Source organism: Passer montanus, unplaced genomic scaffold (assembly GCF_014805655.1).
Source record: "Passer montanus isolate IOZ18808 unplaced genomic scaffold, ASM1480565v1 scaffold67, whole genome shotgun sequence".
In the NCBI taxonomy this organism is placed as follows: Eukaryota; Metazoa; Chordata; class Aves; order Passeriformes; family Passeridae; genus Passer; species Passer montanus.
Window position 1 is genome coordinate 1,927,759 of NW_024371815.1, and position 14,795 is coordinate 1,942,553.

Below are 14,795 nucleotides of genomic sequence, written 5' to 3' on the forward strand. Positions count from 1 at the left end.
CAGGATTTGGACTCAGTGACCTTTGTGGGTCCCTTCCTTCCAACGTGGCGTATTCTGTGATTCTGTGATCTCCAAACTGGACAACTGGAAGCCCAGTTCTGTAAAGCACACCATCCAAATAAGATGGAAATATAACATCCATTCATGGTGGTGATCCTTTGAAAGAAATCTTGGCAAACTGTGAAGTACTAAGAAAAGGACTGCTACCATGCCTTTTTGTAAAAGACTAAGGAAAAATCACTTACTTGTATCTGCCACAAAAGGACTGGGGCATGAAAGCACCTACAGATGACACTTTCTATTTAATTAGACCTTGGTAATGAACACATGATTCCCAGTAACATTACTTTAGATGTAAGCTTGTGCAATCACATTGCTTTCTATTTCTATTGGTGAAATAATGGAAAAGACAGTATTGAACCAAATCTAGACTTACTGTCTTTGATTGAAAACTACAGTCAACAAAAAGCTATTGGAGATAAACCTGACAGTGATTAAACTCATATTAATCAATTCACAAGTATTCTAGTTCCTTCAAATGGTACATTGTTCAATTGCATTTTCACAACAAAACAGTAGATTACCTGTCTTCTCAATAAATCTCACTTCAAATTACTCATAAATGAAAGAGAATGTTACAGCAGCATAAGGTAAGTAAAAGGAAGGTTCACATTGCAAATCACAAGGCTAACAGATGCTAAAACCTCTCAAGAGCACAGTTACAAAGTAGATGAAAAGAAAATTTACACTGTAAACCAATCTCAAGTCTTTAATAAGGTAATTTTAGAGTGAAAACTAAAAATATGATTTCTGACTGAATCTTTTTATTAAACATGTTATCATTCATATCTAGAATAACATAATGCCAGCTTAGAATTCACAGGCTAAAATATTTCAAACATGCTTTAACTTACACAGTTTGCAAGAAGTTAATGTGATTTGGAACTTAAAGCAAGGGCTCTAGATTAAGCAATCCTGTTAACAGTCCAGTAGATTATTGGATACAGAGCAAAAGATTTGACTTTTTAGAAGTCCCATGTTGCTATCTGCTTAATAGTTAACATTCAGCTTCTAAAAAAAAAAAAAGTCACATCCTTAACTTCTATATTTCATTCTTGAAGCCTGTAAATGGATACACTAATATTGTTCTTCATACAGCTTTTGTGAGGCTGCACTTACTGTGAGCAAAGTGCTTTGAGATTTTTAGCATGAATAAAATATGTTTTGCACTTAGACGTTAATTATAGAAGTAGCAATATTTGAAATAGGATTTTGTTTCAAGGCAGCAAGACTAAATCAAACATGATTATCTTGGCTTTGATTGTGATATTTCACTTACTACGCTGCATTTTCCTTGCATTTGAAATATGAAATTTTTCTTTTCTGTTATGTAAATTAATGTTTTTCATCTAACACATCTATTTTTGGAAAAAAGGTAGGTTTTTTTTTCCTAGACTAAGACAGAAATGTTGCAGAATACAACTCTGAAGTTGTGAGAGTACTGCAAGGTCAATGCAAGCAGGCAATAGCAAAAGCAGCAAGAGATGCCCGGAAGACTGAACTTATTAATATGCAAATGTTTAAATGTCTATCTAGATATATAAATCACACTATAATACTGAATAGATATAAACTTGTCCTTCTGTACATCAGTTAGGTGGACAATGCAGCTAACCAGTGCAGCTGCAATTACAAGTCGTGGCCTTTCTGAAAGGTAAAAAGAACTGGGATAAAGAGAATAAAGAAAGTCTGTGATGGAAGTCATAGGAACAATCAATTTTAAACTAAATATTTTGTCTAGCTCTCTATAATTTATTTTAGAGGCATACTTCAGCAAAGGAAAAGGTTTGGACTTTATCAAAAACACTGTCAAGCAAAAGAGGTCAAGTCACTTCCCACCATGGACTTTTCTTTGAACTATTTTTCACTTCTGCAAAGTGTGCTGATTATACTGTTCTATGTGTTCCTTGATATAAGTGGCGTTAATAGCCAGCATGTACACTGGAAAATACATGTCACATTTATATATAATATATTAACATAAACAGGGTTTACTACCTGCAGATGACTTTGATTCTACAGTTTTTGTGATCAAATTACATTGCTTCAGCTTGTTTCCTGGCCTCTGAATTTCACATATTTCCATGCTGAGTAAAGAGAAAACATGTAAGATTCCTATTTAAGTTGGGGAATAAAATTGGGAACCCAAAAATTAGCAGCATTAAAGAGAACCGAAGTCAGGGTTAACAAAGTAATTTTAAAAATATGCCCTGTGAAAAGAGATGACCCAATAAATCTAAGGAATAAAACACCTGTTGAGAAAAAAACATATTATCATCTCAAAGCTGTGCTGAAACACTGGTATTTACCCAGACAAATGAGGTTAAGAAGCATATTCTACTCATTCAAATCTTTAAATGAAAGCAAATGCCAACCTAAAGCTCATTTTCAGCATTCTGTGATGCCTAAGAAATGCTGTCACTCATTCATTACACTCCCTCACACGGATATAATTTCCACCCCCATCTATCGTCATCACATCTGGTTTGGTATGCAGCTTCACCAAAAAAAATCACGTAGGCAAAAAGAAATGAAAACATCTTTTGATAAATGCTTTAGTATGCAATTGTGTGTAATTACACACACTTTTAAGTACACCTCGAAATATAAACCACCATGGAATAATTGGAAAGAAGAACTTAGTCCAAAACTTTGGTCAAGCTATAACTTATTATTAGTACACTGGGATTTAAATAATTGATACATAATATACAAAACTTGAAATACCAAAGGACCATGGATAATAACCGAAGAGACACCAAACAGGTATTCCTTCTGCCTGCCTCAAGGCAACATCTGTAGCTTTATCTCTTCAATGTATGTTTGTGAAACAAACATTAAATATCTCAAATTAGTGGGATTTCATTATCTACTTAATTCCTATATTCCAGTGCTCCCCTGTTGTCAAGTTTTCCTTAATGTTGACTCTGAAGCCAATCTGTTACAGTGTGCCACCTTCCCCTGTATTGGAAAGTTTTTCAGTCTAACTCAACTTCTGATGCATTTTAAATGCATCATTTACAAAGAGTAAATACACTCTTCTTAGGAATCCATAATCCCAGCAGACCAAAATCATCAAGATGAGGTCTTAGCTCCACTTAACTCATTGACAACAGATACTGGAAGATGCTCATGGGCACAGCACACTACACATCTGGCATCCTGGAGAACACAGGTTCACTCCTAAGTTTAGACACTCTGCATGCTCAAAACCATACACAGTTTGGTATGGTTGGTATGAGAGGCTTTCCTGCCCTGACAGCCGAAGGCTGTTCTTCTGACCACAGAACATTAATAAATAAAACTTTCCAGGTGACTTCTTTCTTCGAAGTTAAGGAGTGAAATAAAGGCCAGATAACTTTCCAGCCCACCTTGCACCAGCACCCACTGACACCAAGGTCAAAGGGACTCATGCCACCTAAACTGCTACACACAAAACTTTTCCCACCCTAAAAAGCCAAAACAAAACCAGCCAAGACACTTCCACAAGGCCTGGAACATGCAAACCACCGGCAGATATCCCTTTGCCAGCCCACCTCCACACTGCCCTTGGGCACACGCTGCCACGGTCTGTCTCCCACCAGCGAGCCCCGTTCCTCCACACGCTGCCGGCCGGGACAGCGGGCGAGGGACGCGCCCCTCAGCATCCCGGCACTCACCTTCAGAGACCTCGAACTCGGCCGCTCCATTGAGCTGGTAGAGGCACCAGTCAGCCGCGCTCTCGCCCGGGGGGCCGCCGGCTGGGCAGGAGGAAAGGCACAGTCAGTCGGGCACGGAGCCAGCGGGGCACGGGGCTGAGGAAGGGACAAGGGAAAGTGGCGGCGAGGGGAGAAGCCGAGAGGGGGGAGGAGAGATGGAAGGGGCTGAGAAGGGAGCGGAGGGATGAGAGGGGACAGCGAGTGCCGGGGGAAGGAGCGCTGTTCCAGATACCCTGTTTGTGGGACATGGGTGTTGCCCTCCGGAATGCGCCCAGCGCTCTGAACTGTTCTTTGCTCTGCTCCAAGCGCCCGTGGCTCGGGGCGCCTCCTCCTTCTCCCAGCGGAGCGGGCGCAGGCAGCCGCCGCCGCCTCGGGGTGCTCGGGGAGCCGGGGGAGGGAGGACGGGAAGGAGGGAAGGCTCCGCCCGGAGCTCCCGGCGGAGGCGGCGCAGCCTCGCCAGGACCCGCCGCGCCCGGCAGCGCCGCGGCCCCGGCAGGTGCGGAGAGCCCCGGTGCCAGCGCAGCCCGGGCCAGCCCGGCCACTCGGCTTTGGCGGAACGCGGTGCCCCAGCCTGGCCTTGCCCCGGCCAGGAGAGCCTTCCCTCCCTGCTGCCCGTCCCGATTCCGTGTGCGCTCCCATCAGGTGCCGTGTGTGCGGTGCGGGCAGCCTGGCACTCAAACCGGCTGCCCACGGAGCCTGGACGCGCATCCCTGCGGGGGGACACCGCACACCAGGCACCCACTGCCAGCGGCACCCACTGCCAGTGCACTTGTGCCACCACTGCATGACATTCACCTCAGTTCTCATACCAGCCCTAGGCCACTTGGGCTATCTCACTGATTAAGGCTACAAATGCTACATAAACTATCAGGTTATATACTCACTGCAAGGCTGGAGAGTGGTTTTCATCTGGTCCACGAGCCTCTGTGGATACACAAACTGTCTTTACAGCATCCCTGAGAGGTTAGTAAGAAAGCAAACTTGTCACCAAGACTAAAGGGCTTTGTGCAGTGACCTTTGCCTTCAGTGGGAAATGGCAAATTATAAAACACTGAAACAGTCAGCTAGAGCAAATATATGTTAATAAATGCCTTTACTCTTAGAGACTTCCACCCCAAAAACATGTCAGGAGGGAAATGTGAAGGTACATTAATTGTTCTGTTCACCAGGTGACTTTTTTGATACCTAATTTAAGACAATTGTGACTGCGTAGCTTGTAGTTGGCAGCATCCTGCCTACGGCTTCTGTCTTATCAAGGTAACAGTGTCAGAGGCCCACGTATGGCACAGTTTGTGTCAAAAAGAGCAGCCACACTTCATATAGGCAAATGAGAAAAGCTTAAGAAAGAAGAGAGGAAGACTATAATCAAGTCATTCTATGAGATTAGGAGCCAACAAGAGGATAAAGTATCAACGTAGGCAGCTGTCATGGCACGATTACACTGGCTCCTCCATCTATCTTTTTGCTGTTTGTCAAATGGTGTGTAAGTGGCAGGGAAGAATTGGTTTTGGCACAAATTCCACCTGACATACCTACATTCATCCCTTCTTGCAGCAAGTAGAGACCCTCCTGATACCTTCAGGTGTGTAAACTGCGTGCAGTTTGATTCACTTTTTCCTAATAAAAGTATTCTGTTTAAATATTTACATTCTTCTCCAAGACAGCGGCGCACTGTGGCCTTTGTGAAAGAATAAGGAGGACATTACAGTTTCTGAAGAAAATAGGTTTAAAATGGGAGTAATATTCAGCAAATATTCCCAGTTACTTTTAGAAACAAAGCAAAACACTGATACTTAAGCTTTCCTGGGAACTTCACCTAAATTACAAAGATAATAATGCCTTCTGAGGTAAAAGCACCAGTTTGTTTAGACAGTGTGTATATATATATCCCCAAGCCATATGCTTGCTGGATGTGCACTAGGATTCTTGGAACTGAACAGGTTTATGCTGATGATTTGAGGGGAAAAAATGTATTGTAGAGCTGTATTAAAGTAAAGGTTCATCCAGCTGCCTCGAGTGGTACTAACTTCTAAAAATTACCTATAGACCTTGATTGCTCTTCATGACAATGCATTATCAAAAATAAAACTAATCTTAGCATTCCAGTTTTAGCCACTTATTTTTGCAGAAAACTCTAAACCATATGAATTAGCAAACAAAGGCCTTGTTCTGGGAGAATCTATTCGTAGTAGATTTAAGTTTTATGGAATGTGGCCATTTAATTGTGTTCAACTCGTTATAACTGATTTGCATAGAGTATTTTTTATTCCAGATTTCAATCATTTACAAACTTTATATGTTAAAAAATCACTGAGTTTGGTACTTAAAGCAGTATGTTGTTTTTGTTTTTTTTTTCCAAATGAGGAGATCAATACAAATTGTGTTTACAGTGTGTGATCATTTTTTACAGGCGTCTTGAATATTGAGATGAGTTAATTTGCACCTGGGAGCCAGCTACTCCAGAATGAATTAATCTTTTACTTTTATGAAAATCTGCAGATGAACACTACTAGGCTATTTGTGATTGCTTCCTTCAATCACAGAGGGATGGCTGGTTTAACTAGGTTTGGGATCTGGTAAAATCCATACCAAAGTTGAAGGAGGGAGCAGTTACCCTCCTTCCTGTGATGTTCTTTACTTTTGCACTGTTGGAAACGAGCGAGGACTTTGATGTAATCTTTTGTGTCATTTCAGAATTGTAATGTTGTTAAAAGCATGTGATTTAGTCGAACTAAAACTTAAGGAAGGTAGTTGATCTATACTATAGTGTATGTTTTTTAAAAAAGCAAAGTTTAAAAAAATATTTTAATCTGTTTTGGCTTTCTATATCACAATGATTTAACAGGCAGAAAGTGGTGCAACTGCTTACAAAAAACTTCTGAGGACACTGGACTATATTATATGACAATATTGTTTTAGTTTAGGATTGGATTTTTTTCCTTTTTCACTAGGACTTTATGCAGTTTAAACAGAAGTGTTTACCTTTCCAGTTCTCAGCAGACTTCACCTGTTCCTAGCAGCGATAAAACAAGTGACAAAACCAATTTCAATGGGATCAGAAGGTCAACCACATGAAATTTAATCTTCTTCAATTTCAACTTGAGAGATGCAGACAACAATCCGTAATAAACTAGTACACCATGAAACAAAGTACTCGCGCTCAAGTCAAAGGAATTTCCTAAAAACAAAAAAGATTTATAGGTGTCCAAGGTGCAGAAGTCAGCCTCTCCCTGAGCAGCCCAGCGTTACCCAAAGCAGCTCCGGAATTCCCACAGGGGCCGCGCTTTCCGTCCCTCACCCGCAGCGCCGCCCGGGGCTGAGGCGGAGTCAGCCCTGGGGCCTCGGCTCCCTCCCGCTCCAGAGGCGACTCCTGCCCCTCATTTTATTTATTTATTTATTTATTTAATTCTGTGGCGGAGGCGGTGCCGCGGGACGCGGAAGTGCGGCGGGAGCCATGGCTGCCCCGCGCATCCTGCTCCTGCCGCTGCTCCCGCTGCTCGCCCTCATGCCGCGGGCCGGCGGCGAGCTGCGGGCCTTCGTGGTGGCCCACAGCCACATGGACGTCGGCTGGGTGTACACGGTGCAGGTCGGCGGGGGAGGGAGCCGCACGGGTGGGGTGGGTTCGGTGAGGCCGGGGCTGAGCCGCAGGCAGGGCTGCCCGGAGCCGTGTAACGGGGCCGGTGCCTCCCGCTCCCGGGGCTGAGCCGCAGGCAGGGCTGCCCGGAGCCCGTGACGGGGCCGGTGCCGCCGGCTCCGGGGCTGAGCCGCCTGCGGAGAACCGCGCCAGTGCTTGCCTGGTGCAGCTCCTGCCCCGAGCCTGGCCTGGCGCGTCCGCCATCCCCCGGTGTTTCGGGATCCTCCTTTGGAGGAGGCACGGTTAGCCTAGGAGCCATGCGCTTGAGCTCTGGGGTTCTCTGTGCCTGTGTTCAGCAGGGTGCTCCTGGTGGGGGTTTTTTGGTTGGGTTTTTTGGTGGTTTGTTGTTTGGTTGGGTTTTTTTTCTTTTTAAGGAAAGTCTTAATTTTGTTTGATGGGGCTCTGATTATATGGCAAATTTTCATTGTCTTTATGTTTACCTTGTTACAAAGCCAAAACCCCAGGAAAACCTTCTGTCATTTCTTCAGAGAGGAGGGCAGGATCCCAGGTCCTCGATGGCTGGGGTGGGGTTGGAGCCTAGTGCCTCTAAGTATAGTAGCGAACTAAATTTTGCTAAATACATGAAATGCAGAGCAAAATAATCAGGTGGGGCCTGGTGCCTTTTGCATTTGTTAGTCAAAATCCTAATCCTGAATGCTTCTTCATTACTATGAATTATTTTAATTTATGTGTGGAAGATGCTGTAGATACTTCACTCACTAGAGTGACATGACATTAGTCCTAACTAATAAAAAAGACCTAGTGGTTCACCCACTATCTCTGCTGTGCATGTATTTTGTCTCCCCTTTTTAGGAAAGATTAATGAATTTCTCCTTTAATACTTCAAACTCATACTCAGAAAGTGCATAAGAGAACACAAAACTAAAACTTCAAATCCATAGTTAAAATTTCACATTGTTTTAAGTATCTAATAAGCTTGATTTCAAAAAACCTGTACAAACCAATGGGAAAATAATTGAGGAAGAAATTATTTAGATAAACCCAACAGTATTTTAAGCCATTACTCCTACACTCAAATGTTTTTCTTTTTCTAGTGCCATGAGCATTTTTACAAAGGTGGCTGGATTTCTGTTGTGAAAAGAAAGGAAGGGCCTAGGAAAAGTTAATTTGTGATTTGGATTACTTTGTCATATTTCAAATTATTATTTTCACGTAGGAAATTTACCTAAATGGAAACTCTGCATTCATGTTTTACATATCATGTCCATTAGTTTTTCAGTAGGGAGAGATCTATGTGTCAACCACTTCAGGATGTACATTTTGTGGTGCGTGTTCTTAAGTACCAGTAGTTTATGTAGATAAGTGTTATGGTTAGTGTAAATAACATGCAGATAACTTTGTTACAAGGAAAGACAGACATCTCAGGAAATCCTAGGATGTTGGCTGTTGCCTTTAGACATTCTCTATCCCTTTAAAATTAAGTAAAAGGTGGAAGACAATCTGGTCAACAAAAGTTGTTCTGGTCAAGGTAAGTGTACAAAAAGTATCTCTTTGTGTGCACAACTTCAAAATTAACATGGTGTTGTTAATTTGATACCATGTCATAGGATATGATACTGTGGTAGATTATTTGCTGGGTATAGCTGTCATATTTGCATTGCAATAAAGGTCCATAGGCCTCATTCTGGAATAGAGGTGTTTTTAGGAGCAAGATGCATGAAATCCCACACTTTCTGTGTCAACAGTTGAACTCATTCTAAGATTCTTTTACCAGCTTGGTTTTACTCTATCCTAAAACATCAAGCAAAACAGAGTTATTTTTCATAATAGTGTAATTTACAGTAGATGCATCACTGCATCGTACTGGTAATGCACAGCACAGAGTCACACACTCTGAAGAAGCAATTCTGGTAATTCAGGCTGTCAAAAGAAGAGCTGGAATGGGAGAATAAAGTGTGCATGTGGGGTCTTTATGGTGGTGCAAAATGCAATCATTCATGGCATCAGTGATTTAAGGTGAGCAATGAGGAGCAGGGTAAGCCATTCCCAGTGTGTCTGAAAGAGATCCTGTATTGGTGCTGGTCTTGGGAGAAGCTACACCTTGATCTAGTCAGGTGCCCAGTCAGCAGGATATTTTCTGAAGCAGAAGGTCCAAAGGCTGTGTGTAGATAGCACTCCATCTTTCTGAGGCTGCAAAGGAGGTGTGCAGCAAATGTGAGGTTTTTGGTATCTCTCTTTTCAAGCCCAATGAGTGTTTAAAACAGCCCTTTTAATTTAGGTAAAGCAGAACTAACTTACTTTTTTTTTCTTTCAGGAAAGTATGCATGCTTATGCAGCAAATGTCTACACTACTGTTATAGAAGAGCTAATGAAAGGAAAACAGCGCAAATTTATTGCTGTGGAGCAGGAATTCTTTCGACTCTGGTGGGATATGGTAGCTACAGATACACAGAAGCAGCAGGTAAATTGCACTGGAGCCATGCTTCCTTGCTAACAAAGAATTCATGCACTTTTTAGGGGATAAATAGGGGCAAAGTACTTCACCATTTGATTTTTACCCAGGTCTAATGTAAGCTGCCTCTGAATCTGGTACTTAAAGGACTTTAAAGGCAGTTGCAAGAGGTTAAACCCCAGCTATAGATTAGAGCAGTAGGAGGTAGTAACCTTTGCACGAAGATTTTTTTTACACTTTACAGTTCTTGTTTCATGGCAACTTACTTGTCTGGGGCCATGCCACTTTTATGTATGGGTGAACCTGAAACAGGCTGCACCAATATCCATTAATACATCTGATACCTATCACTGCTCACAAGAGGGAACTTTTTGTTCTTTCCTGTTAAGTGCTGCTCAAAACTCTTCCATTTGTAAGCACAGATAGTACAGCAAAGCAGTGACTGTACATTTAATGGCAATGATTCTTTTTTCTAGTAACATCATTGTGGAGTTTTATTTGTCACTTCTTCTTTCCTCTGACATGGAACAAACATGCTGAATCAAAGACTGGACTTATAGACTAGCAGCTGGTTGTTTATTTTGGGTCCTAAAACCAAAGGGTGTACAGGTGCAACTTCCCATGGGCACTTAGAACTCCATGGTCTGTTTTGTTACCAGGGTCCAAACAACAGTTCTTTACATTTCAGTTTGTTTAAAGTTCTGGATGTTTGAAGCATCATGCAAAAAACACACCTCTTGTCTGGTTTTTTTTTCATATAGCTTTTCACTATTCTGAATCTTCTTTTATGTTCCATATTCAAATAACAGCCTGTGCACATCTGAACTTTGGAGGAGAGATTTTGCTGGGTTTAGGCAGTTTGCAGTTTTTGTGGGGGCCCTTTGCCCATACTCACCTGTTGTAGGACAATTTTCTTGTAGATTTGTTAAATTAGAAAGCTGTGCTGTAAGTGGGGAAGAAAACAGCATAGGAACTGCTTTGTAGAAGGACAGAAAAGTTCTCCAACTTTCAAAGGTGGGTTGATCTTATTTCAAGTACGATCTGCTGCTATAACCCAAGTGTAAAGTCAAGGCCCATGTTTCTAATATCTATTCCTGCTATTATGTGCAATCCAGAAGAATAATGTGTATCACGTTTGACCTTGGTAGTGCAAAATTTAGTATTTTTTATGATTCAGGCTTTAGTTTCTTACCCTAATTATTTGTAATTATTTGCTTTTATAGTATAGTCAGTTCTCTAGTTACTTTATAGTTTCTTCTCTCAAAATGTTTAAATTCCTCTTAAACCTGTGTGTCTAACTTTGAAACTCTAATTTGCAGATAAATGATACCTTTTTAACATTAGCAATTTGCAAATATTGGTCCCTGAAATTAGGTCACTGTGGTTACTGCCCTGCTTTTTCCACTTGAACTCTAGCATTAATGATTTTCTGTGGTATAGGCACTCTGGTTTTAATTTTCCCTTTTTTTTTTTTCTGTCATTTAGTGGTTTACTTGGAATACAGGATATAATTCTAGTTTGTTTTGAAGTGTCTGCTTTGTATTGGAACTCTAGCATTAAAAACTAGAAAAAGGTGTTGTAGTTGAGACGGTCACAATACAAAGCAACACACACTCCATTTTCAGAAGGCTTCAAACTGTTTTTATTCTAGCATGCATGCTTTTTAGACATTCTTACCAAACTCCTAAGTTTACACTTTACTCATTGGTCACGAAAGACAAACAAGGTGCTTGTTGGAACAGACAGTTGCAGATTTCTCTTATTTATCCTTCTTTCTTTCTTGGTTTCTATGTCAGTGACCTTGGTAAAAAATTCTTTCAGGGTTAAACATGGATCCTCTTATCAAACTTCTCTCGTCGCTGTAAAACCTCTTCCACACCTGGGTACAGAAGTTGGTTTTTCAATTCAGAGAAGAGAATATGTTAGAGTGAAATGTACTGCAGCAGTATTTAGCCAGATGGGAGCCTTGTAGTTCTTAGCACATGTTATTTACATTGAATTTTCTTGTGTGAACCATTCCTACCTGTGGGTTGGTGTCTGGGTGCTTTAACTAGGGTAAAAAAAAGATGTGTAGCCTCTTCTGTCTGGTTGGTATGTGGGAGCTGATGGTAGTATGATCCCAAGGATCACAGATATGTTCTAACACCATAGCATCCTTCTGCTTATAGTACTACTGCAACTGTTTCCTCCATTCCTCCTTCCTTTTGCCCCCTTCTGATCAGAAAAAGTGCATGTCTTTACAGATACTATTTTCTTTTATTTTTTTGGGAGACAGAAGACTTAAATTGCTTGAATTATTTTTCTTGTGTTTCCAGCCTCTCAGTGGTTCCACAAAACTTACATTTAAAAAACGTTTCTGTGGCCCCAAGTTTGGATTAGAGGTATATTTTGGACATCCATCCAAATGGGGAATAATAATTACAGATTCTTTTCATGTAGGTCAGGGCCAGTTCTGTGCTGACACCAGATATCAGTTATCTGGTCTCCCAGCATGCTAATCAGTCACCACAGTCGGCTGGAACTAATTTAGGAATGCTGAGCCCTGAAGCGTTTTCACAACATTGTGAAGGAGAGAAATGATTATAATCAAAATTGACAATCTGGCATCCTATCTGAGTAGACACTGAAAGTTCCTGGGAAAATAAACATAATAGCTCTAAAAATGGCATCCTACATGACAGATAAAAAAAAAAAAAGTTGAGGATTAAAATGTGTATTTGCATAAACTTTACTTATTGGAAGTTTGAGATATCTCTGAATTTCGAAAGTAGCTAAAATAAAACGAGAAGACTCCTAACACTTTCAGAAAGGGACATAGACTCTTCCTTCCTCCCTCCAAACACCACCCCCCTCTTCATCCAGCATTTGCTGAAGGCTGTACTTGTCAGCATATCTGTTGTTTCTAGGAACTGAAATTAAACTCCACCCCTCCCCCACCAAGAAAAAAACAACCCAAAAAAGCCACCACCAAAAGCTGAGCAGGTTGTAATATATGGAAATTTTTTAAACTAGGAAAAAGAGCAGAAATTAAGGCTAGCAGTGGGTTATTCAGCCAGGCAAACCTGTGGAATAACTATTTCTTAATAAAGCATTCTGTCAGTCACGAGTTGAGCAACTTGTCTGTGCCCCAAAGGCAAGATAGATGCATAGGGAGTGAGATGTTTGTGGCCACGGTGTGATGGCACAGTCTGTCTCTCTCCTGGATCCCACAGATCTAGTTTCCAGCTAAAATCCTGTGAGCCTGCATATTACTGCTTGCCTGGGGCTCCATTGCTGCTTGCAAGGAATTGCATATTGCTCCCTCATCCAGCCACCAAGTGCCTTCCCTATGCCAAGCTGGATGCAGCAGGAGGAAGATTTTGGGAGAAGCATTATATCTTGTGTTTTAATCCTCCAGCTCTAGCTGCCTTGAGGCAGGATTGCAGGCTGCTGCCAGTGCAGTGTCTGGTGTTCAGGCAGTATAAAAAGGCACAGTAACAGCACTACTGAGAAACACTAAAAGGTCAGTGTCTACCTGGCATCCTTTGTTCCTGTTACCTGGTTTCAGTGTAAGCTGGATAAATCAGTGCACTGTGCAGCACTTTGAAATCCTTTTTTTCTCTGTTATTCTCCTTTAAATAGACTTGGTACAGACAGACCTGTATCTCACTTTTATCTCACTTTTTGTCCTAGATGCCTTCTTGACAAATATGTTTAGGCAATGTGCTGTGATATCAAATAAATTTGTAGCCTTCTTGGATAAGACTGAAATGATGCTTATGTTCTGTGTCTTAATTTCAATATCATAGGTCCATCAGTTGCTTCAGGAGGGACGACTGGAATTTGTCATTGGAGGGCAAGTGATGCATGATGAAGCTGTGACACTAATTGATGATCAAATTTTACAGTTGATGGGTAGGCATATTTGCATTTAACTTTTATTTTTCATTGTTATGACCTTGGAGGTTTTGTTTGGTTTTCATTTTTTTTCCTCTCCAAAATTGCTATTAATTTCTAACTTCTTAAGGACTAATTAAAGCATTTCTTATTTTTTACTAGCCAGTGTGTTATTCGTATAAAAATTGTTGCTTAAACAAAACCCATTAGTTTTGACACAACAGTTCTGCAGCAGGCACAAAGGTTACCAAAAGCTGGTTTGTCAGGTATAAACTTGTTTGGAGCAGAGGCCTTGTGTGTGTGTGTGTGTTTGAGGGCAAAGTTCCTGGGAAGATATTTATGGTGAAATTTACGGTATTTTCCTCAAGAAAATAACCTGGTACAAATTCAGAGTGCAGGGAAGTTGTATTGTTGAGGCAAGATCTTCTGCAGAATGGGGCACAGGGAATGTCACTGGGGTCAACTAAAATTAGTTGAAAGACTTCCTTGATGAAGAAACCCCCATTTGTAATCATCATCATTTTCTGTTAGAAAGAGGTGCATATTTCCAAGAGATGCACTATTTGCCATTTTGATCTTCTAACTTTTGCATCTGACATTTGTGTGTTACACCTGGCCATCTGATGGTTTAAAGAGTGTTTTAGTACATGGGTTTGTTTGCAGTGGTCAGTGCAATCTTCTAACTTTTGCATCTTGTGTAAAACATGTAACATTGTGTGTTACACCTGGCCGTCTGATGGTTTAAAGAGTGTTTTAGTACATGGGTTTGTTTGCAGTGGTCAGTGCAAACAGAAACAGGATAACTGGTGCCACCTCTGTGCTGGAGATGTCTGCTTTGTGCCACGAGGGTGTAGCAGGGAGGGATGTGTTAGCACCAGCTGCCATGGCTGATGGAAGCTGTGCCATGGGACAGCAAAGGGACAGAAAACACTTCTGTTATTTTCTGCATCTGACTGCACAGCACCACTGGCCTTGCTCCTTGTTGTCAGTGTTTATCAGGAACTCAGGATTAGCAGCTGCTTCTGCACCTCCATATGCTTTGGCCCAGAGGAGGAGGAGATATGAACTTTTTTTTCCTCTCATCTGACTCCCGTGTTTAAAGGTTGCTTTATGT

The 14,795-nt window shown here is 41.5% G+C and overlaps 2 protein-coding genes across 3 annotated transcripts in view; one reads left to right on the plus strand and one right to left on the minus strand.

The window, feature by feature from the left end:
* PPP2R2C (protein phosphatase 2 regulatory subunit Bgamma) overlaps window positions 1-4,119 on the minus strand; it is a 194,044-nt gene extending 189,925 nt beyond the window's left edge. Inside the window, exons 1-2 of one of the 2 annotated variants that reach the window (XM_039728916.1) lie at window positions 3,991-4,119; window positions 3,720-3,800 (exon numbers count right to left, since the gene is read on the minus strand). In XM_039728916.1, coding sequence (XP_039584850.1) covers window positions 3,720-3,800; window positions 3,991-4,006 — 97 coding nt within the window. In that variant the 5' untranslated portion in view covers window positions 4,007-4,119. Of the gene's footprint in view, window positions 1-3,719; window positions 3,801-3,990 lie in introns of those variants that run through there. The other variant, XM_039728918.1, reaches the window with a different exon arrangement.
* A 2,968-nt stretch (window positions 4,120-7,087) lies between these two features.
* MAN2B2 (mannosidase alpha class 2B member 2) overlaps window positions 7,088-14,795 on the plus strand; it is a 28,868-nt gene continuing 21,160 nt past the window's right edge. The window contains exons 1-3 of the mRNA XM_039728927.1: window positions 7,088-7,344; window positions 9,668-9,814; window positions 13,594-13,699. Of these exons, the coding sequence (XP_039584861.1) occupies window positions 7,213-7,344; window positions 9,668-9,814; window positions 13,594-13,699 (385 nt within the window). The 5' untranslated portion in view covers window positions 7,088-7,212. The remainder of the gene's footprint in view (window positions 7,345-9,667; window positions 9,815-13,593; window positions 13,700-14,795) is intronic.